This window comes from Delphinus delphis, chromosome 13 (genome assembly GCF_949987515.2).
Source record: "Delphinus delphis chromosome 13, mDelDel1.2, whole genome shotgun sequence".
NCBI lineage: Eukaryota > Metazoa > Chordata > Mammalia > Artiodactyla > Delphinidae > Delphinus > Delphinus delphis.
The window spans coordinates 26,832,685-26,856,191 of NC_082695.1; the positions used below are offsets into that span (position 1 = coordinate 26,832,685).

The 23,507-nt window shown below is 52.0% G+C and overlaps 1 protein-coding gene across 2 annotated transcripts in view; it reads right to left on the bottom strand.

Moving 5' to 3' along the window:
* The window catches only part of GNB1L (G protein subunit beta 1 like), a 44,568-nt gene that overhangs the window by 14,944 nt on the left and 6,117 nt on the right, over positions 1 to 23,507 (bottom strand). Inside the window, exons 2-5 of one of the 2 annotated variants that reach the window (XM_060028563.2) lie at positions 11,435 to 11,519; positions 5,812 to 5,945; positions 5,316 to 5,441; positions 1,263 to 1,425 (exon numbers count right to left, since the gene is read on the bottom strand). In XM_060028563.2, the coding sequence (XP_059884546.1) occupies positions 1,263 to 1,425; positions 5,316 to 5,441; positions 5,812 to 5,936 (414 nt within the window). In that variant the 5' untranslated portion in view covers positions 5,937 to 5,945; positions 11,435 to 11,519. The remainder of the gene's footprint in view (positions 1 to 1,262; positions 1,426 to 5,315; positions 5,442 to 5,811; positions 5,946 to 11,434; positions 11,520 to 23,507) is intronic. The other variant, XM_060028564.2, reaches the window with a different exon arrangement.

Below are 23,507 nucleotides of genomic sequence, written 5' to 3' on the forward strand. Positions count from 1 at the left end.
AAAACAGCCCTTTTCCCAGGATATGCAAGGTTCCCAGACCTGTGGCTCCCGGGCAGGGGGGTGGTGGTGTACCAGAAGCTGGGGAGCTGGAGAGAAGCAGAGGGGACGAGCAGTCTTGGGCCAGGCTGGCGGGGGAAGCGGAAGGCAACCTCAGCGGAAGTGTGGTCCGGCCCCCACCACTGAGGAGGCTCGGCGCCACCCGGCTGCTGCCACCAGGAGAAAGCAGAGCCCTCTCTTTTCACGTTAATAAAACTTTTAACAGGTTTTTGGCAAACTGGCAAGAAAATCGCATGTAGCTCCTAATTGGTGACTTAAACGCCATCATGAACAAATAGATGCCTGTTCCTGCCTCATTATTTATGAGCTGAATCTGCTTTAAGACTCACGACTCCTCTTGGGTGGGGGCCAAACTTCCCGGGTGCAAGGCTTGCGTCCCTGCCCAGCCCCGCCCGCCGCATAGGCCCTCAGGGCAGCAGGGGACACGGGAAGGACGGGGCGTGGGCGGTAGGCAGGGGCCTCCCTCCCCCTGCACATGTACCCCAGGCCCACGCCCACTCTCGGCGCCCCCAGGCCCCCACCCACCAGGCCATCCTGCTGCACTTGGGGCTCCTTCCCCCACTGCCTCCAGCACCCCAATCCCCCTGCCCTCGGCGCTCCCCGCCGGCACCCCGTCCTGGGCTCTGCTTCCCCTGGGGATTCTGCCTCTTCCGTCCCTGGGGTGTGAACACCACTGTCCAGACTGACCAGTCCCTGCCACAGATCACTGCTGGACACTCAGCCTAGACTCCATCTGACAGTGACCTTGGGGATCCATCCCACCCACTGCCCCCAGGAGCCCTGTCCTCTGACGGGCCCCGCTCATCTGTGACTGCGATTGCCACCCTGGTGCCAGCCCTTACACCCTGTGTCTCAGCCCTGCCCAAGACCTCTCACGCCAGTGCCCAGTTCTGACCCCAAAAGGCCGCCCTCCCCTGCTGTCCTGACTCTGAGGCCTACCTCGACCTCATGGGGTCTGCCTGGGGCTTCCCTCCATGCCTGCCTGCTCCCAAGGCCCCTGACAGCCTCGGGCCCTGACCTTGTCCATCCCGTGCTGCTCCTGGCTGGGTGCCAGGGCCTCCCAGAGACCTTGGGCCACTTCGGGCCCCTTTCCCAACCCCTAGCGCCAGGGCCACCTCAGGTGACCAGGCCAAGGCTGGCCTGAGGAGCCGCTCGGGGCACAGTATTCCTGCAGCCAGGGGCCAAGGGTGAATGGGCTCACTCACCTCATCGCTGCCTCTCCCCGGCACAGCCAGCAACCAGCGCTGCAGGCCCCCAGCCAGCACAGAGCCCCTGCAGAAGCCCACGCTCTCCAAGAGCACGGAGTCCACGACGGCGTTCCTGCCCTCCGCCAGGTCCCACACGCACAGCTTCAGGTCGCGGCCCTGGCTGCCAAAATAAGAGGAGACGGGCCGTGACCCTCCCGGGTGAGGACAAATGTCAGTGTGTTGTGGGTAGAATGAAATTCTAACCCAAGAATAAAAGAAATCTCCACGAGCTCAGACCCAAGAGTGAACACATATATACACAGGGAGGAGAATTCCCATTAAACAGAAGAGTTCCAGTGAAAGTAGAATGCTATAAAAGGAGGAGAAACCCTCCCCGTGAGATCAGCCCAGGCACAGCTGTGGGGGCAGAGCCCCTGAGCGGACGCTGAGGATGGAGGGACGGGGTATCTGCAGCCCTGAGGCTCACTATCCACTGCGCGGCTCTAACACTCACCAGAAATGCTCCTCGCTGGGCCTCAGGACTCATTTCCTAGGAGCCTAGGAGGCAGAGGGAACGGTCCCTGCTGGTGGGACACCGTGGACACACTCCCCAGGTGGAGCCCCACAGATGTTCCAGACCCCCGACAAGGGGATGAGAAGGGTTTCCTCCCAAAAGCCCACCTCCCCAGTCTGACCCCAAGAAACCCCGGAGCTGAGCCGACGTGAGGGTCACCCCACAGAACCGCCCTCCCATCCTCCTCTCAAGGGGTGAGGTCCAGACAAACAAGGGAAGAAGCAGCAGCATAGGCCAGTGGGGACGAAGGGGACAGGACAGTGGGCCAGTCCTGGAGCTGTGGAAGGGGACAGGAGGGCACGCGGGGCCCGGAATCTACCTGCACCATTGGGAGACCTCGGTGCTGCGTGGATGGATGCCCCCCAGGTAGACCCAGGGCACCCGATCCTGATCCAGACCCCAGCTCTGTCTGGAGAACCGCTGGTGTTGGCAGGATGTGCCTGGACCCTGGGGAGCAGGAGTCATTCGGCCTGAAGCGGCAGCGACGCGGGAGAGAGAGAACGTGAGGCCTCTCGACACCGTGTCTGAGTGGAGCTCAGGAGAGAAGCAGCAGTGGGAACCGTGCTCTCACACAGAGGCGCCGGCCAAGGGCACCCACACAGGGAGGGAGGGCTGTCCTGTATCTGAGGAACCCCCAGAACAGTGGCTCCCTGCCTCCTTCGCCTGGACCCCTAACTGCTAACGCTGTACACGCGCCCAGCTGCGCCGCCACCTCCACGCTTTCCCCCACAGCGAGGGACCCTGGCACAGCCCATGTGGGTCAGTGCCAGTCACGGAGAGGCGAGCTCGGGGCCCCGGGACAAACACTGGGCTGGTCAGCGCTCACCAGGCCCTTGGACTGGACGGGCCACGCCTTTCCCTGTCCCTTGTGTGTGTGCGTGTCATCCCCAGGGTGACATTTCCACGTTTGGGGAGGACAGCAAGGGGATGACACTGCACATAAGGCCGACTGCCCACCCTGATCACCTGGACAGAGGCGCCCGCCAGGTGTGTTCACTCAAAGCCCCTCCCCCTGCCGTGGGCACTTCTGGGAAAGACACTGTGACATCCGCCACCCTGGCCTCAGATGACCCAGCGCCTCCACCCACAGTGGTGCTGCCCGTCAGCCCTGCAGACGGTGCAGACGGTCATCTTCCACGTCCACAAGGCACACCCACCAGACAGCGGGCTCTCGCCTCTTATCTCCCCTCCTCCCATCAGTCTGGACTCACACATTCCTGTGTTACTGATGGGTCATCACCCAGAGTTCTCATTGATTTTTGTGCCCTAACCATCCCAGACTGGCCAGTGGGAGCCCCTTCAAGGACACTGGTGGCCTCTGAGCAGCCCCACTGCTGGATCCGGGGGCCCCCAGCACCGGGAGGCCCGGTGGGAGTCTTCTCAAGCCTCATCCACAACAGCTCCAAGTGGACAACCCAGATCTCCACCGACACAGAAAGGTGAGGAATCTGGGTACACACGTCCAGAGGAATAAGACAGAAAGACCCACACAACACACTGCAGCCGTGCACACCCTGGCGGGTCTCGCAAACACAGAATCAGACACAAAGGAAGCTGCTCCATGTCGCTCCATTTAGGTTAAAAGAAAAAAAACATAAAATGAGTCTATGCTTTTTGGAGATGCATATTCAGACGGTAAAGCAAGAATGAGGTGGAGGGGCTGCCTCCTGAGGATGAGGACAGGCCGCTGGGCGGGCGTGGGGCGGGCAGTGGCTGCCCAGGTGCCCACCCATGACAAGATGGTCTGAAACTCGTCTTATGCACCTTCCTGTAAGTACATCACGCCTCCCAATAAAGGAAGTAGGAAACAAGCCCACCCAGGCAGCTGTAGAGGCACAGGTGCATCCTCAGGGGTACAGGTGTGGCTGGGGTGTCTGCAGAGCCCTGGCTCCCAGCTTTGTCCTCCGGCCCCTTGACATGAAAGGGCACCTTCCCCCTCAAGGGCCACTTTGGAGGCTTGACTTCCAAACACAGCTGGGCCCCGGCCTCTAGTGCAGCATCCAAGCACCTGCGTGGTCTGCGCCTGCCTAGGCGGGGGGCCCCCACAGCGCCATCCATCATGCACATGAGCAGGGTGCCCCTGGAGTTGCCACCCCGCACAGCACCAGCCAGCTCTCCAAGGGGTGGAACTCCCGGCCTGAGGCTCCCCAAGGCCAGCCCAAGGTGCGCAGAGGAGCATGAGGTCCAGAAGGGCTTACACCTCGGCTCAAACCTCAGGAGGAAGTTTCCAGCAGCCTTGTGGGGTCTTCAGACACAGCATCCACTCTAATCATCAGGGAAAGAGCAAAGCCACGTGAGGGCCCTGCAGTGAGGGGTGCGTCTGGGCAACTGGGCAGGGAAGGAGCGAGGCGCTGAGATGGATGGACAAGCACACACGCCCAGGGTATGGCCTCCAGGACTCCTGGGGCCTCAGCCACCTGCAGGGAGTGGGAGCGGCTTCAGTCCCACACAAAAGTGCTTTGAAGCCACTGGGAGCCCAAGAGGCCTTGTTTAATGGGGACTGGGCTCCACGGTGCCCAGGTGTCCAAGCTCCAAGTCTGGAGCAGGAGAGCAGGACCATCTGGGAGTTCTGGGGCAGAGGGCGCCGGGGAAAGCCCTCTTTGACTTGGCAGATTTCTGACGGGGGTGGGAGAGCTGGGACCCCTGTACAGGGGCAGATGTCAGGGCCGCCCCAGATAGCAGTCGCTCTGGCTGCCAGGTGGCCCCCGCTCCCTCCTGTCCGTGCCCTTCCCTCACCATCCCCCTCTCCAGGGGAAGGAGGGAAGCCCCCTGACTTACTCCCTCACCCACCAGCGCCCTCTTGCTGCCTCCTGGCCCACCTCCCACCTGGGGTCCCAGCCCGTCACCTCCACAGGACCCTCCCTCACTGCTACCCAGCCCCCAGACTCCCCAGTCCCGGCCCACCATGGTGTCAACACATGCAATCTCCTCTGCCAGGGGGCCAGACCCCTCGCTCTGCCATCTCCCACCCACCCACGCTGGCAGCCCAGAGTTCCACGACCCTGGCACCTGCACGGCCTCCCAGTCCCCCCTGGGGCAGCCGCACTGGGCAGGGAGTGGGGCCCCATCAGCCTGGGTGAGCTTGAGGTTCAGCTCTGTGCCACCCTGGCGACCAGTCCTTCCTGCCTCGCAGGAAGGTGGCTCCATGGCCAGGGAGAAGGCTGCGCTGCAGAGCGGCTATGAGGACACCAGGGCCCGCGACTTGCAGGAGGGAAGTGGAGGCTCCTCCAAGTACTGGCCCCCAGCCCTCGCCCTGGGGGCCCCAGCAGGCCAGGGTGGGCTCGGACAGAGCCGTCCTAAGCGTCCATTGGGCTCTTCTCAATGGGCACCCGCCCGGAAGGCCCACACACCCGGGCTGCGCTGCCCTCGACAAGTCACCCGGTTCTGCCATTGTTGGGGCCGTTCTGGCAGCTGGGGGAGGCCTTCAGGGCCTCCCCTGGAAAGCTCACGGAACCCCCCCGAAGGCCACAACCTGGCTCACTGCCACCAAGACTCACCTGAGGAGCTGGGGCCCCTGGGGCAGTGTCTGCAGCCAGGTCACACACTGGCCCCCATGGCCATCCAGGGTGGCGACCACCCTCCGTGTCTGCAGGCTCCAGATGTGCACCAGCCCACGAAGGGACCTGTTCAGAGAAGCTCCAGTCAGGCTCGGGCATGGGGGGGAGCGGGCTGGACACCACGCAGCCGGTGGGTCAGGTGCTCCAGCCAGCAGCTCCCAGCTCAGGGGACAGCTCTGAACACATAACCAGGGGACACGTGCTCCTCTTACAGGGAGGGTGGCAGGGCCCTGGAGCCTCTTCTCTGGAGAGGTGGGGAGGCCGCCACTGACAGTGCCAGCTGCCTGGCGCCTCTAACGGAGACCATGTCCCTGCGTCCTCCACGGGGGAGGCCCGAGGGGACAGCGCGTCGAGGGCTCTGAAAGGGCGAGTGCCCGGGTGATGGGCAGCCTGAGGCCCTTACCCCCCGACTTCACCCTGGGCCGGGGGTACTCACCCTGAGAGGAGCAGCGGGCGCCCCTGCCCCTGGGCTCCTTCGCAGAAATGCAGTGTGTGCACCGCCGACTGGGCGCCTCGGAGGACAAACTGGGGGTCTGGTGGTGGGAGCGGTGGGGCTGCCATGCTTGTCACCTGGGGACCGAGGAAGGGCGTGAATGACTCACCTGTCCTCCTTCGGGAAGGCACCGGAGCATCCCTGGATGCTGCCCACCCCGGCACCCTCTGTCCCAACAGGTACTGTCCCCAGGCAAGGGCAGCAGTGCCCACACCCCCCACCAACTTGGGCAGGGTCCTCCTCGTCCCAGCTGTCCACACACTGGGAGCACTCGTCCTGCCCTCTGCCCAGGCCTCGCTCCAGCTTCTCCCTCAGGGGGCCCTCCCCAACGAGCCCTCCCAGCCAAGTCAGAGGTGTATGGGGTCCACGGTCTTCGTCACATGGGCTGCAAACACGGCCCGCCGGGTCCCGGTCCTGCTCATCACAACCTCCAACTGTTACAGCCACCCAAGGAACCGTCCGGTGAGCTGCTCTAGGCCTCCCAGGCTCAGGTTCGAAGTGTTCCAGAGCCTGCACGCTGCCACCAAGGGGCAGAAGGGCCGGCACAGGTGTGTGTGTGGGCAAGGGGCGGGGCCCAGTTACCCAGCCACTCCCCTGGAGGGCTGCTCTCAGAGGACAGACCCTTCCTCAAATCACTGGTCCTGTGTGTAAGGCCTGCTGGGCCCACCCACCCCAAAGGAGAAGCTGCCAGGGCCCCCCCGAGCCCACCCCAACCACGCCACCCCAATTTCACAAGCAGCCAGGGCTACGTATGTCTGCCTGCAGGCCCTGGGCCGGGCCGAGGGTGTAGAGGGGACAGCTAGGAGCGGACCCCCCGGGAGCTGCGGCAGCTGGGGGGGCCTCTCCTGCTGGCCTCTGGGACAGCCCCCACCCAGCCTGCACACAGCAAGGGGAAGGCGCCCACACAGTTGCCAGAGGGGGGAAGTGAAAGGGCCGGAGTGGGCCTTCGGGAAGGGGCTCCGGGGACAGAGGGACAGGCCACCCCTGCACAGGCTCCCACGGTGCAGCCCCCCAACACACATACACACACACGTGCTCACACAGGCGCTCACGCACACACACACACACACACACACACGCACACGCACACACACACAGGCAGCACGGTGGGCCTGGGCAGCCCCAGCAGAAACCCAGCCCACACCTGCCACCTGCCTGCGGCCTGACGGGCGTTTCCACAACCTCACCGCACCAGGCTAGCTCCCAGGTGATGAAATCAAGTCCTCCTCCACTGTTTTCCCCGGACGTAGGGAATAAACCCGTCAAGTTGTTACAACAGCCGGACGCTCAGGCCAAGACGAAGCCTCGGCAATTAAGGGCTCCATCATTTCAAGCAATTAAAGTAAACACTTTATTTGAAAACTAATTAATTCTAGCTACATATTTTTCCCATGACAATACTCTATGATGACTTGATTTATGACGTCTAATTATTCTTTATTAATCTAATTGAGAATAATCGTATTATCCTATCTCCTGGCACCAGGCCGCCCGGAGCGGTGAGCACGATGGCCGCCCACCGGCCTTGCCCCCCGCTGGCCTTGCCCCCACCTCCACTGGCCTGTCATTCTCCCCCCACCCAGAGGGCAAAGGAGCCTGAAACTTAATCCATGGAGCACAACTTTGGGTTCTGCAAGACACATTCCTTTAAAAATTAAAAAGAGAGACAGTCTGACAGCCTTTCCACCATTGCTACAAATGCCCCCAGAGCCCCCCAGGCCCGGCCCACAGACGGAGGACAGCCGCAGGGTTACTCCTGTGGAGGGGGGACCCGGCCTCCCCACTACCCTGGTGTGGGAGCACAGTGCAGCGTGGGCAGGGCCACAGAGCCTGCAGCTGGCCCTGCCCTAGGGCACCTGCTGCCCTAGGGACCTGGAGTCCCAGGTCCATGAGGGACAAAGTTTGAGCCCTCTGGAGGTGGGTAATCTCGAAGGAGTATCCCCTACAGATGAGGTCCCCGGGGCCATGGGCTCAAGTGTTAGGCTGAACCAGAACCAAAGCTGTGCTCGGAGATTCTAGAACGTCACCGCCCTCAGCTCTCAGCTCCAAATCACACCACCTTGGGGCCCCCCAACTGCAGGCCGTGCATCTCTCAGAAGGACCCCTTCAACCCAGGCCTCAGTGAATTCACAGGAAAAACCCTAAGAAATGCCGGCTCCCAGCCAACACTCGTAAAAGCAGACAAGGAGGCCCAGCCCTGCGAGGACCAGGAGCACCAGGAACCGCAGGCGCAGACCTGGACCCGAGCAGAGCGTTCAGGTCTGTGAAATATAACGCTTCACGACTTTAAAGAAATAAAAAGATGGAACTGAATGTACAAGCAGAGAGCATCACCTCTCAGATCCGGAAAATGACCCGACTGGGGAAAAGCTATTGGGAGCAGGAGATCTGCTGTGCCTACAGGTCGTTTATGAATCACAGAGGAAATGCTCCTTCATGAGGGGACACCGGGCTGTCACCACTGGCACTGTCCTTGAAGCGGGCCACCCGCAGTAAACAGCCTGCATCACTCATCTCCCGAGGGCCCATCGCCGTCCACCTATGCCAGCAACGTTCGGGAACTTCCAGACATACCCACCAGGGGCCCAGACAGGACACCCAGCTCAGACTCATGGCAAAGGTCAAGGTCAAGAGAAACAGGGAGAGAAACAGCAGGGTGACTCTTCTAAATTCAGAGACTAAAGAGCATGTCGACCAAATGCAACGTGTGAACCTTGATTAGATCCTGATCAGAAACAGGGGCCACAACTGGGGGAATCTGAATACAGGCTGCAGATAATATAGAATTAATATTGCTAAGTTTCTTGGGGAAAACAATGGTATTTTATGTAGAAGAGTATCCTTATTCCTAGGATACAGTATTTTAGGGATGAAATGTTATGTCTGCAATCTGTTTTCAAACGTTTCAGAAAAAAAACCCTCGACCTGTGTCTAGCTACATGCAAGTACACAGGCAGAGAAGTAAAGCAAATGTGGCAAAATGCCCGCCATCGGTGAACACAAGTACTCACTACTCCACACTTGCCACAAACCCACACGGGACTTGTATCCAGAATAGATAAAGACACAGATCAATAACATAAAGAAGCAAACACCAAACGTTAAATGAGCAAAAGACTTGAACAGATGTTTCACAAGAAACATAAATACCCAACAAACATAGGAAGAGATGTTTAACCTAATTAATAATCTTGGAAATGCCTGTTCAACCTTAGCGTGAAATAACTGCACTCCTAGCAGATTAGCCAAAAATTAAACAGCCTGGCAAATGCTGACCAAGATGTGGGGCAACTGGAGCTGTGTACCACATTGGAGGGGCCTATGTGGAACCAATCACCGTGGAAAACGATCAGGGACCACCTGGCACACCCTATGACCCAGCAACCCCACACTTAAACACCCTAAAGAAACTTGCACACTTGCACACAAAGACTTGTACAAGAGTGTTCATAGCAGTATTGTGCATAATAATAAAAACCAGAAACAACCCAAATAACCATCAGCTGCAGAATGGGATGCTTCTGGCACATTCATATGACAGAATACTCCACAGAACTGAAAATGAATAAACTCCAGTGTCACACAGAAGAAGTTCAAAATCATGATTTTCTTCGAAAGACATTAAGGAAGTAAAAAATGAGACTAGAAACAAGGATAAAATAGTTGCAACATATATCTGATAAAGGACTCATACTCAGAATATGTGTCAATAAGAGAAACAAGTTAAAGTGATTCCAAAAGGCTGAAATTAAAGATAGACAAAGGTATGTCAGGCAAACGGAAACAGTAAAAAAACAGGAGTTGAAACACTGACATCAAAGTTTAATTCTAGGGACTTCCCTGGTGGTGCAGTGGTTAAGAATCCATGTGCCAATAGAGGGGACACAGGTTCGAGCCCTGGTCTGGGAAGATCTCACATGCCACGGAGCAACTAAGCTCGTGCACCACAACTACTGAAGCCCGCCCGCCTACAGCCTGTGCTCCGCAACAAGAGAAGCCACCGCAATGAGAAGCCCGCGCGCTGCAACAAAGAGTAGCCCCCACTCGCCGCAACTGGAGAAAGCCCACGTGCAGCAACAAAGACCCAACATAGCCAAAAATAAATAAATTAATTAATTAAAAAAAAAGTTTAATTCTAGCCAAAAAGCATCAGATTTGACAAAGCCAGACACTTTCTAATACTAAGCTGCGGTTCACAATGAATGTATGAACATCTATGTACTAAGTAACAGAAACAACACCTTTATAAAGCACAAACTACAGGAGATGCAAAGAGGCACAGAAAAAAACTCACTAGTAATTGGAGAATGTAATATACTACCGTCAGTACAAGTCAGACCAAGTGACAAAATAAGTAAGGAGACAGAGACTCAACAAGGTAAACAGTATGGAACTGTAGGGAACTCCACACTCTGACAACAGACACTATACCTTCTCCTCAAGGGCACATGAATGCATTCTCTGTGATCAAATACTGCGTCACAATTGAAACATCAGTAAGTTCCGCAAAGAAGAAATATTAACATTATAAACAATATTCTATGATCACAGTGCAATTAAACCAAAAAATTAACAAAATAAAAACCAAAAAGATCTTTCCAACTATAAATTTTTAAAAATTTATTAAATGATTTCTAGGTAAAAGGGGAAATACTTAAACCACAAATTTTTTAAAATGGCAAAACAACATTACATACCAAGATTCATCAGATATATTTAAAGCTTTGGTCAGAAGAAAAATAGAGATTGATATCACTTATCATACAAAAATAGCAAATAAAATATTAGCAAACAAAATACAACATCAAATTAAGAACGTAATACATGCTGACCAAGTGGAATTTATCCTAGAATGCAAAGTTGGTTCAATTAGGAAATCCATTAATGTCATACATCATATTAATAGATTTATAAAGAAAAAGCATATGACTATCTCCATAGATGCTGATAAAGCCTCTGACAACATTCAATACCCTTTTTTTTTTTTTTTTTTTTTTGCGGTACGCAGGCCTCTCACTGTTGTGGCCTTTCCCGTTGCGGAGCACAGGCTCTGGATGCACAGGCTCAGCGGCCATGGCTCACGGGCCCAGCCGTTCCGCGGTATGTGGGATCTTCCCGGACCGGGGCACAAACCCGTGTCCCCTGCATCGGCCGGCGGACTCTCAACCACTGCGCCACCAGGGAAGCCCTCAATACCCATTTTTAATTAAAATACTTAAGCAAACAGAAACTGATGGGTTTCTTAAAAATGATTATAATACATACACACACACACATACACACACACAAACACACACCCTCCTTAGTTCTAAAGCCAAAACACATTACTTTATGAAGAAATATCAGAGGTATTTCTATTAAGATCAGGATACTCACTGTCTACAATATTAGTCAACATTGTATGGGAGGTTTAAGCTTATTCAGTTAGATAAGAAAAATCAATTAGAGGCATATGAACTGGAAAAGAAGATGTTAAATTCTCTTCCAGATGACATGATGGTATACATTGAAAGCCCTAGATAATCAATGATAAAACAGATCCAAACATTAAAAGAACAGGACTTACCTGGAGGTCCAGTGGTTAAGACTCTGTGCTTCCACTGCAGGGGTCATAGGTTCAATCCCTGCTCGGGGAACTAAGATCCTGCATGCTGTGCACCATGGCCGTGGCCAAAAAACAAATAAGCAAACAAACAAATGAAAAAACAAACATTAAAGGAAAACTTCAGTGATAGTAGCAGCAAATAAAACTAGCAAAGAGAACTCAACAGCTTCCATGTACACAACCAATAACCCGTCACAGAAAATCCCACTTACAATACCAACTAAGAAGATAAAGTACTTAACAATAAATTTTTTAACTTTTACACATCAAAAGAGATAAAAATCAAAGTATCTTTAAAACACATAAAGTCTTCAAAATTAAAGAAGGACTAAATACCAAATAGAAAATTGGGCAAAAGACATGAATAGACAATTCACAAATAAAGATATGAAAATGGCCCTTAAACATAAGAAAAGATGCTTAACCTCACTCATGGAGAAATGTAAATTAATACCACCTAAAGAGGCTTCTGGTTCTGGCCAGGATGAAGTAGGCTCACTACAGCCTCTCTCCTCTCTATCTGCCAGATTGCAACTAAAAACTCTAGACAAAATATAAACAGCAATTACTTGAAAACTCTGAAAAGTGAACAATAGCAGACAGACTTTGGAGGCAAGCAAAAACTTGGAGAATTGATCTGAATGGGCACAAGCTTCCTGCTTTTATTTTTATGTCTTGGGGCACTGCCTTGAGGGTGGGTCTAAGTTGCACTGCTGCAAGGCAGTGGTAGCTAAAATTTGGAGAGACACTTTTTCTCTGCACTGAGATTAGTTTAAGTCCTAGATTGAGTTAAAAACATAATATATAATACAAGAAATATAGTCAAAAAGCCAATAGAATCCTAGATTCTAAAAAGTTAGGGTTTGACTCCCTGATGGCCTGTGTTTCTCTTCTCTCTTGGCCCTGCCCCGAGGATGGGCCCTGGACACGGAGCTATGTGGAAGAAGTGACTCTGAGAGACCCCTGTCGTTCTGGTCAGAGGAACCATGGAGAAAGAACCCTGCCAGATCCTATGTGGGTATAAGAATGGCAGAGAGGAGAGAGCTAAAGAAAAAGATCCCTTAATTCTGTGAATGAACCCACAAAAGCCCCAGGCTCTTCTCTGAGCTGCATACATGTGGGATAGACCCAAAGCAGCACCAGCTTTAAGACCTGAACTAGGACCTAAACCACTGCCCAAGTCTCAGGCTGAACCCAGAGTGGCTGGTGAGTGGGACAGACCCAAAGCAGTGTATCAAGAGCCTTGAAAATGGAAATGAAAGTAAAACTGTAGCCCACAGAGGGTGAGACAATCTAACTGGGTTGAATGCCTGTTAACACGAAACTCAACATTCTCCAGAGGACCCAATGTAATACCCGGTCCAGGGTATGTCTAGGATACAACACAAAATTATTCAACACACAGAACCACGAAATGAGGTCAATTCTCAAAGGAAACGACAATTTACAGATGCCAACCTCAAGACAGTTCAGATGTTGGGAATATCAGATAAGGGTTTTAAAGCAGCTTTTATGATTATACTCCATGAGGCAAAGGTAACCACACTTGAAATGAATGAAAGAAAGTTCCCAGCGGAGAGAAAAATTTTTTTTAAAAAAGGAAGTTCCAGAACTAAATAATACAATATCTGAAACAAAGACATTCAATAATGGAATCAGAGATGACAAAGGAGAGAGTCAGTGACATGAAGACTGGTCAAAAGAAATTATCCAATATAAGATCAGAAAGAAAAAAGACTGGAATAAATGATTAGAGCATCAGGGACTGCAGAATAATAGAAAAAGGTCTAACATTCATGCATGGGAGTCTGAGGACAAGAGAAGGAGATGGGGTAGGAAAATTACCTGAATAAATAATGCCCGAAATGTCACAAATTTGGGAAAAGACAAAAATGTATAAATTCAAGAACTCAATGAATCATAAGCAGGATAAACTCAAAGAAAACCATACTCATGTCATAATTAAACTGCTGAAAAATAACAGCAGTAAAATCCTGACAGTAACGGCACATTACACATAGGGAAATAATCATCTGTGTGAACGTGAATTTCATATCAGAAACCAGGAAGTCAGAAGACAGTGGAACATCTTTAGAGTAAACAAAAGAACTCTATATCCATCAAATTATCTTTTGGGAATGAAGGCAAAATAAAGGTATTTTCAGGTGAAGGAAAACCAAGAGAATTTCTTGCGGGAAGATATTCCCTAAAAGAAATATTAAAGAAGGTTCTACAGCTCAAAAGAAATATCAGAAAGAAATGTGGAACTCCAAGAAGATAGAGGAAGAGAAATGGTAAACATAAAAGACAAATTTCCACCTCTTAAGTGAACATGTATATTGTTGGGGTTTGCAATCTGACAGCTATAACATGAAGGGGGGAGGGTAAGGGGACCCATATGGATGTAAGGCTTCTACTAACTATTAAAAACATAATATATAAGAGATACAGACAAAAAGCTAACAGAAAATTTAAACAGAGTATTTGAAAATATCCAAATAATCCAAAAGAAGGATGGAAAGAAGGGATAGAGGGCCAGAGCATCAGGAAAATGAGAAAACAAAATGCAAGACCTAAATAGAACCATAAAAACGACTACAATAAACATAAATGCTCTCAACATGCTATTATAAGACCCAACAACTATAAGCTAATTTTTAAAAAGCCCGACTGTAAATTATCTAGAAGAAACCTACTTTAAATATAAAAACATAGAGGACCTCCCTGGTGGTCCAGTGGTTAAGACTCTGTGCTCCCAATGCAGGGGGCATGGGTTCGATCCCTGGTCAGGGAAGTAAGATCCCGTGTGCCACACAGAGTGGCCAAAAAATAAATAAGTAAATAAAATAAAAAAATAAAAACATAGATAAATTGAAAGTAAAAATATAAAAGATATACTATACAAATAACAAAAAAAAAGGTGTAATGGATACATTATTATCAGAGAAAGCAGACCTCAAAACAAGGACTATTAACAGGGAGAAGAAAACACACAATGACACAAGCCATCAATTCATCAAGAAGACATGAAAGTCCTAAACATGTACTCCGCTAACAGCAGAACTTCACAACACATGAAGGAAAAACTGATGGAAATGAAAGCAGAAGTAGACAGATACATAATTACAGCTAGAGACTCAAACTCCTCAGCAATCAACTCAACAAATGGCCAGAAAATAGTACAGGAGACCTAATACTATCTATCTACTGGACTGAGCTGACATGAAGTGAACATTCCACCAACAGAACAACTCATACGTCTCAAATATACATGGAGCGTTCATCAAGATAGACCATATCCTGTGTTTTAAAACAAACCTTAAGGGCTTCCCTGGCTGTGCAGTGGTTGGCAATCTGCCTGTCAATGCAGGGGACACGGATTCGAGCTCTGGTCTGGGAAGATCCCACATGCCACAGAGCAACTAGGCCTGAGCGCCACAACTACTGAGCCTGCACTCTAGGGCCTGTGAGCCACAACTACTGAAGCCCATGTGCCACAACTACTGAAGCCCACGCACCTAGAGCCCATGCTCCACAACAAGAGAGGCCACCACAATAGGAAGCCCGTGCACTGCAACGAGGAGTAGCCCCCACTCTCCACAACTAGAGAAAGGCTGTGCGCAGCAATGAAGACCCAATGCAGACAAAAAAAAAAATAAAACAAAATTTTAAAAAATGTAGAGGAACCTTTGTTACTATGTGAGGTGACAGATGTTAACTGGACTGATCATGGCAATCATCTTGCAATATATACAACTATCAAATCATTATGTTGTATACCTGAAACTAATACAATGTTATATGTCAATTATATCTCAAAAAAATGTAGAAGAACCAAAAGCGCACAATGTTCTCTGATCTTATGGATTTAACCTGGAATCAATAACAGAAAGACAACTGGAAAAATCTCCAAATATTTGGGAAACAAACAACAGCTTTTAAATAATCAATGGGGCAAAGAAGAAGTCCCAACAGAAATTGGAAAATATTTTGAACTGAATAAAAATGAAAATATAAAATAGCAAAACTTGTCAGAAGCAGCTAAAGCAGGACTTCGAGGAAATTTATAGCATCAAATGCCAAATTAGAAAAGAAGAAAGGGGGAATTCCCTGGTGGTCCACTGGTTAAGACTCCGTGCCTTCACTGCAGTGGGCCTGGGTTCAATCCCTGGTTGGGGAACTAAGGTACTGCAAGCCTCATAGTGTGGCAAAAAAAAAAAAAAAAAAAAAAAAAAATTAAAATAAAGGTTTTCTTTAAAAAAAAGAAAGAAAGAAAGAAAGAAAAGAAGAAAAGTCTCAAATCAATGACCTAGCTTCTACCTCAAGAAACTAGAAAAAGAAGAAAAATAAGCCCAAAGCCAGGAAAAGGAAGGAAATAATAAGGTCAGAAAAGAAATAAATAAAACAAGAGAATTGTAAAACTACAGAGAAAAATCAGCAAAACCACAGATTGGATCTTTAAAAAGATCAATAAAATAGATAAATCGGTAGCTAGCCTGACAACTGAAAAAAGAGAAGAAACCAATTATAATAATGGAAGAAGGGTTATCACTACAGACACCACTAACCTTAAAAGGAGGATAAGGAAATACCATAAATAACTCAGTGCACATAAATACAACAACTTAGATGAAATAGAAATTGAAAACCACAGACTAGGGGGTTTCTAGGTCACCTAGAAGAAATGACCTGAATAGCCCTATAGTGACTAAAGGGATTGCATTTTTAGTTAAAATCTTTGCAAAGAAAAGAAAACTCCAGCCCACATGACTTGACTGGCATATTCTACCAAACATTTAAAGAGAAAATAGCCCCAATTCTATATAATTTCTTCCAGAAAACAGAAAAAAAGGGAACATTTCCCAATTCATTTTGAGGCCAGCATGATCCTCATACCAAAAGCAGATAAAGACAGTACAAGAAAAGAAAACCACAAGCCAATATTCCTCATGAATACAGATGTAAAAATCCTCAAAAAAAAGTAAATCAAATCCAGCAGTATATAAAAAGAATACACTACGGGGGTTTCCCTGGGGGCCCAGTGGTTAAGAATCTGCCTGCCAATGCAGGGGACATGGTGGCGATCCCTGGTCCGGGAAGATCCCACATGCTGCGGAGCAACTAAGCCCGTGTGCCACAACTACTGAGCCTGTGCTCTAGAGCCTGCGAGCCACAACTACTGAGCCTATGTGCAACAGCTACTGAAGCCTGTATGCCTAGAGCCTGGTGCTCCTCAACACGAGAAGCCAGTACGACGTGCACAATGAAAAGTAGCCCCCACTTGCCACAACCAGAGAAAGTCCGCGCGCAGCAACGAAGACCTAATGCAGCCAAAAATAAAAATAAAATAAATAAGTTAAAAAAAAAAAAAAGAATACACTATGACCAACTAGAGTTTACTTCAGGAACACAAAGCAGATTCAATATTCCAAAATCAATAGAGATAACTCCATCACATTAACACACTAAAGAAGAAAAAACACAAGACCATATCAGCTACACTGATACAGAAAAGGCATCCAGCAAAGTTCAACATCCATTCATGATTTTTAAAAACTATCAGTAAGCATGATCCACAATAGAAAAACGGATAAATTTCATTTCAAGAAAATTAGAAACTTCTGCTCTTTGAAAGATGGTGTTAAGAAAATGAAAAGACAAACTACAGACTGGGAGAAAATATTTGTAAATCATGCATCCACAATATATAAAGAATCCTCAAAATTCATGAGGAAAGCAAAGAAAAAGTAAATAAAAAACAGAAAGTAAATTTTAAAAGAAAGGGCAAAAGATGTGAATAAACACTATAGCCAAGAAGATATGCAAATGCCAAATTAGGACCTGAAAACATACTCACCAGCTTTGGTCATCAGGGAAACACAAACGAAAGCCACAGTCACCTGTACTACACGCTTATGGGAGCGGCCCACATTAAAGACTGACCACACCCCTGGCCGCTGGGAAGCACGTGAAGCAGAAGAACTCTCCTATGAACATACTGGTACAATGGCTTTGGAATAAAGCGTGGCTGTTTCTCCAAAAGAAGTCCCAAACTGGAAACAATCCAAACATCCATCAAGGCTGAACAAACGGTGGTATACCCATACTCAACAACAAAGGGGCACTGATCACGCCTCCCCACGAATCAACCTAAAAATCATATATCTACTAAAAGCAGCCAGAAAAAAAGAGTAAATATTCTATTCTATTTACATAAACTTCTAAAAAGTGCTAACTACCCAGTAGCGACAGGAAACAGATGAGTGGCTCCTGGGGAGGGGCGCTGCAGGGAGTGGGGAGAGGCCTTACAAAGGTCGAAGGTTGGGAGGAAACCCTAGGGATTCCCTAAGGACAGCAGGCACATTCATGTCTTGGGTATGGTGATGCTTACACAGGTGTTGGAACTTATCAAATTATCCACTTTAAATATGTGCACGTTTTAGTATATCAGTAATATTTAAAAAAACTCAACAGCAACTAAACAAAAGATCTGAACAGACGACACTTCACCTATAAGGTGTACAGATGGCAAATAAGCACAAGAAGACGCTCAGCATCCTTAGCCTCTAGGGAAATGCAAATGAAAACAACACAGTTCAAATGAAGAAGACAACCCCCCGAGGAAGCCAACGGCTGCTGAGCCACAGGTGAGGATACAAACTGCACACACGCCCTGGATGACAGCCCAGCAGGTCCCTGGAGCACAAAACAGCCGATCGTCAAGTTGCCAGCACTCCGCCGCTGGATATTTAATCTAGAGAAATGAAAACATACGTGCACACAAACACCTGTACCTGACTGGTCTGTTCTGTTCAGAATATCGCCCGAATGCGAAATGACAAGACACCCTTGAGCAATAAAATAGGAAGAAAGTATTGATGAACGCAACACCATGGACGCCTCCCCAGAAAATCAGAGCGAGTAACAGGCTACATACTGCTTGGCCCTATTCACACGGCATTCTGGAAACGGCAGGGCCAGGTAGACAGCGTGACTGGAGGTGCCAGGGGCCAGAGTCAGGGATCAGGGGTGGGCTCATGACCAAGGGGCAGCGAGAGGAGGGCTCTGACCATGGAAAGGTTTCTGTACATGTGTTGGGACTCCCTGTAAGTTCGTGTCTTAACAATCAGTCCTGATTGATACCGTGAGTCCACAGTGATGAAGGAAACGACTGAAGAAATAGATCAACAGGGAGAGCAGACAAATCTGAGCAGAATTCCAAGTGACCTGCAAGGCGGCGGAGCTGGACCCCTGCCTGCGAGGGTGTGCGTGGAGGTAGCCCTCCTCACAGGGGAGACCCGACAACCGCCACCGTCCAGGCGATCAAGGTCATGCTGACAGCACGTCCCCTGGGTCTGACACGGTGCAATGGCCCTTTATCTTGGAGGTCTTGCTCCTAGAAACCCAGACCCCAGGCTGATCTCGAGAAACACAAACGGCAAATCATAGCGGAGGGTACTCGCCTCGAAACTGTCTCAGGCATCACAGCCCACAGGGGCCCAAGGGGATGTGACCAAGTGTCACATAGTCCTAGCTGAGGTCCTGGAAAAGGACACAAGAGGAAAACTAAGGAAATCGGAATAAGCTCCAGACTTGGGTGGATCACAGTGCTCAAGGCTGTTCATCACGGGACGACCGTGCCGTCCCCACGCACAACAGTCGCAAGGGGAGGGCACCAGCACCTTCCAGGCATGGGGCAACCACTGGGCCGCCGCCCTCCTGGCCATTTTCGAGGAGGCTATTTTTCAAATAACATATATTGAACAATATTTGGGGGCTATTTTTTCTTGACCTACAGTTAATGGTATTTGATTTACCACTAAGGTATTATGAAAACCCAGTTTCCTGTCTAGATTTTTCTGGCTTTAGATCCAATTTCTCATTCCAGTTAAGGTGACTTTAAACAGATTTAATGACAATTTTTAAGTGCTTCTCCTATTTAAAGTGATTTCCCATCCTATTTTTGCCCTAATATAAATAGACTTAAATCCATCAATAGTGCCCCCAACACAAGGTAGTCAGTACTCAGCTAAGCAATTTACTGGTAACTTTTATCATCTTCATGCTCATTGTTACTCCCAAAGCAGAGTAGCACCAGGGAAGGGAGATGCTGACCCAGCAGTCCCCTCTCTCTCATGCGGCACGGCCATTCTAGCAGGAAAACTCTGAGCTGGCCAGTTCTCCAGGCCAGGAGGAACTGAGACCCAGCCCCTCTGCACCTCCCAGGCCACACCTGGACAGGCCATCCTGAGTAGGCCCCGTCGCCCTCCACCTTCCTGATCAGCTCAGACCACAGCAAGGCCCAAATCCCAGAACTGGCCCCTGGAAGTCACGTTACAGATGTGGCGGCCCCAGGGCGGTCCAGGCCAGATCACTGGGAAGCCTCCTGCTTCACAGAACATGGAGGTCTGACCACCACCCCTCCCCCATCTCTGAAACGCAGGGAGGTCCAGGGGAGTCGGCACACAGCGCGTGAGCAACAAGCCCACGACACAGGACAACGCTCTAGGTAGTTAGCCTGTCACCGAGGTCCCTGTGGGTCAGCATCCGGTCCACGGTGCTGGCTCACTGGGTGAGGGCAGCCCAGTGAGTGACACTCAGGCCCCCAGGAGTGGTCCCCCAATAGTAAGGCCGAGGACACAGCCCCCTCCAAGGAGGCCAGACTGGCCCACAATGCTGTGGAGAAGCTGCGGTTCAGGGGTCCAGGTGAGACAGGGGACAGCCTGCTGGGTGACAGCCCTACCCTGTTCCCTGCAGCTCGCTCCCTGGGCCAAGGAAAACGCACCAGCCGCCCTGCCTTCCTGCGGACTGCCACGCGTGGGCCCAGCCCAGGGAGGACCTGGCCTCAGCACCAGCCCTGGCCCCGCCTCCCGCCCGTGCCTGCAGAGCCCCGCCCAGGCCCGGGTGCAGCGGCAGGTTTGCCCAGGGAACTCAAACTTCACAAAGAAACCATCTCTGGAGTGGGCTCTGCGTGGCCATTCGGAGTCAAAGGCATGCTTCATAGCCCTCCTGAGCCCGTGCACGGCCAGGGCCCCTTCCCCTTTGAAGCCTCTGGTGAGTGATTGAAGCGTCTCCTTTCTGAGAGGCAGATAGCACAGTGTAATCTGACTCTAAGCCCCGGGATAAAGGTAGTTTGTTTCCTCTCAGCCTTTCTGTCAACACCTCCTCAGTAATTAGCCCTAATTATTACCAAGGGCCAGCCTCCCATTCGGTTATTAAATCAGAAATAGTATCGTGGCCGGGCATCTGTCAACGCCCGGCTGGCGACCTTGGATTCACTGAATCCTCTGTCAGTATCCATGGCTTCAAAGATGCGGATCCTGGAGAGGGGTTCCGGGGAGGCAGCTCCCTGGCCCGGGGAGGGGGTGGGGAGGAGGACGGTGCCACAAGCAGCCCCGTGCTTAGCGGGCCTCAGAGCCCATTGGGGAGGCGGGAACTGGGCACCATCCCTACACTACCTTCCCCCAACCCAGCCATGCCTGCCTCCCGGGGCCTGACGTGTCCGTGTGTGGGGGGGTGGGGGGAGACTAGGAACACCCTCATAGCCCTTCCCTGGGCCTGCCCGCCTCTGGCACAGCGTCGCCCAGAAGCCCAGGTGGTGGCCTCAGTTGCGCCCGGTTCCGCACGGCCTGAGGCTGGCAGGCCCGTGCTGGCTGTTCTGCACGTGCACGGGGAAGACTCCTGAGCCCAGCCAGCAGGAGCCCCCCGAGTCCCGACTACAGCCTACCCACCCCGCCCCCCGTGCGCAGGGCACCTCCCTGTGAGCCAGAGGGTCCACAAGCAAACTCGGGGATGGCTGTGGACATGAGTTTCGGAAGTGGAGCTGAGTGCTGTGCTCCTGAGGCCCAGGGAGGACAGCCACCCACCCGGCCTGGCCCTGAGCCTCTTGTTCAATCCAAGAGAAGCAAGTCACCTGCTCCTGCAAAGCCTGGGAGGGACGCTGCTCCCTCTGGCAGGATCCACTGCTCAGGCAGCAGCAGCGCTGGCCTCACATCCCTGGGGCAGCATCCTGGGCCCTTGGGCAGCTGCCAGCAATTCGTGTGAAGCCCCTTGGGGGCTGTGAGTGTCCTTTCCAACTTGCCCCGTGTTTGGGGAAGATGGCCACGGAGGACCAGGCTCCTCCGCTGGGGTCAAGGTCCACGTGATATGATGGGTGCCTGGGCAGAGGTGAGCACAGCCCGTTCTCCCCTAAGCACCTCTGCGGCCTGACCAACAAAAAGTATGAAGGGCTTCCTACAGCTGAGGGCTTGGAGGCACCAATTGGACTCCTTGGGATGGGGGGACAGGCCATCATTGCCGGGCCAGGAGGAAATGCCAGGGTGAGGAGCCACTGGTCCAGGAGCTGGAGATGGCAGGAAGGAAGGCCACTTGGGTGTTCTCAGCCGGCCTGCCTGGCACTTAGGGGCCAGGGTGGGACTGGCTAGCAATGGGCTGCCACCCTGGTTGTTCCCGGTGAATGCACAGAAAAGCTCCATGTTTTACAGGAAGTGGGACCGTTCCCAGGCACCAGCACCGGCCTCTGGGGCCCACTACCGCCAGGAGGGATGGTCCACAGGGGCCAGTTCCCCAGGGCTGACATCAGTGCCCAGATGGCCCTCCCCAGGGCCTGGGATGGGGCTGATGCCCACGGGCTGGTGCCCAGGAAGTTCCCGTGAACCCAGTCCCACTTGGAGAGGGGCCCCTAAGCATGGTGGTGGTGAAGGTCGCTATCACTTGAGGCCTCTCGGGGGCCGATGTGGCACTCCCAGCGGCCAGCAGGTGTCCCTGCACCGTGGCTGCACTTCTGCCACCTGCACAGGCAGGTGTAAGGGCGCGGGCTCACTCCCGACCGCTGGCCCAGGCCGGCACTGCTCAGACACACAGGTGGAAAGCAGCCAGGGACATCCCTCTTCACCTTCTTACGGCCCCGCCAACAGGGAGACAGGGCACCCGGGGAGAAGGAATGGGCTGTCAAGGGCGCCCTGCAAGCCAGGAGATTCCAGAGTCACGTGAAAGGAAGAATGTTTAAACTTGGGAATATAGAGTAACATCTTCGCACCCTCTGTAGGGGTCCCAGATACAGAACTGGGCACATCCTGCTCGAGGCTGGAGCAGCTCTGCACACAGGGGCGACGTCAGAAGGATGCTCACGACAGCACTGCCCAAGACTGCAAAGATGGGAAACAAACAAACCCATGTCGGGCGTTCTGATGGCCCAGCTGTCTCCCCCAAGTTCCCATGTTGAAGCTCCACTCCTAGCACCTCAGACGTGGTTGTGTCCAGAGGCTTCAAAGAGGGGATTAAGCTTCAATGCGGTCATATGGTGGGCCCTGATCCAATAGGACCGGTGTCCTCATAAGGGGGCGAGGACACAGACACACTGAGGGAGACCGTTGGGGGACACACAGCGAGGTGAGGGGTCTCGGGAGCAGCCAACCCTGCCAACACCTGGATCTCGGATGCCCAGGCTCCAGGACCGGGAGGAAGCACCTCCTGTCGCTTAGGCCACGCAGCCTGAGCAGGTGCGCATGGGCATCTCTCCCCACGGCCCATGTGGCCCCCCGTCACGGCTGAACGGCTGTGTCCTGTGGCTCGGTGCTGAGGGCCCCACCCACTTCGCGGGAGGGCTCAGCAGCTCCCTCAGGCCAGGTGAACGGAGGGGAGTGATGCGCACCACTAGTGGTTCACAGCGGTCCTTCCCCAGTCTCTGCAGTCATGGCGAAACGTAGCCAGTAGAGCCCTGTCGGCACGACCCGAGGGACCACAATGGATGGGGTGGCCACGATGTGGAGGTTCTGTTCCTGCAGCACAGTCGGCCCGCCCTGACCTACACAGCGCCAGCAGCCTGGTGACCGCACTCCTCGCTGCCGGACCTCCAGGCTGTTAACAAGGCGGTGACCCCCACTGGGCACTCACTCAGCCCTACCCCGCCGCCTTGAGGACGGGTGATTCCAATGGCTCATGGTTCAGCCGAGACCATGGAGCGAGCAGCCGCCACCTGCACGCGGGCCAGGGTTCAGCGCGCCCAGAGGCCTCCTGCGGTTCACGGCACCTA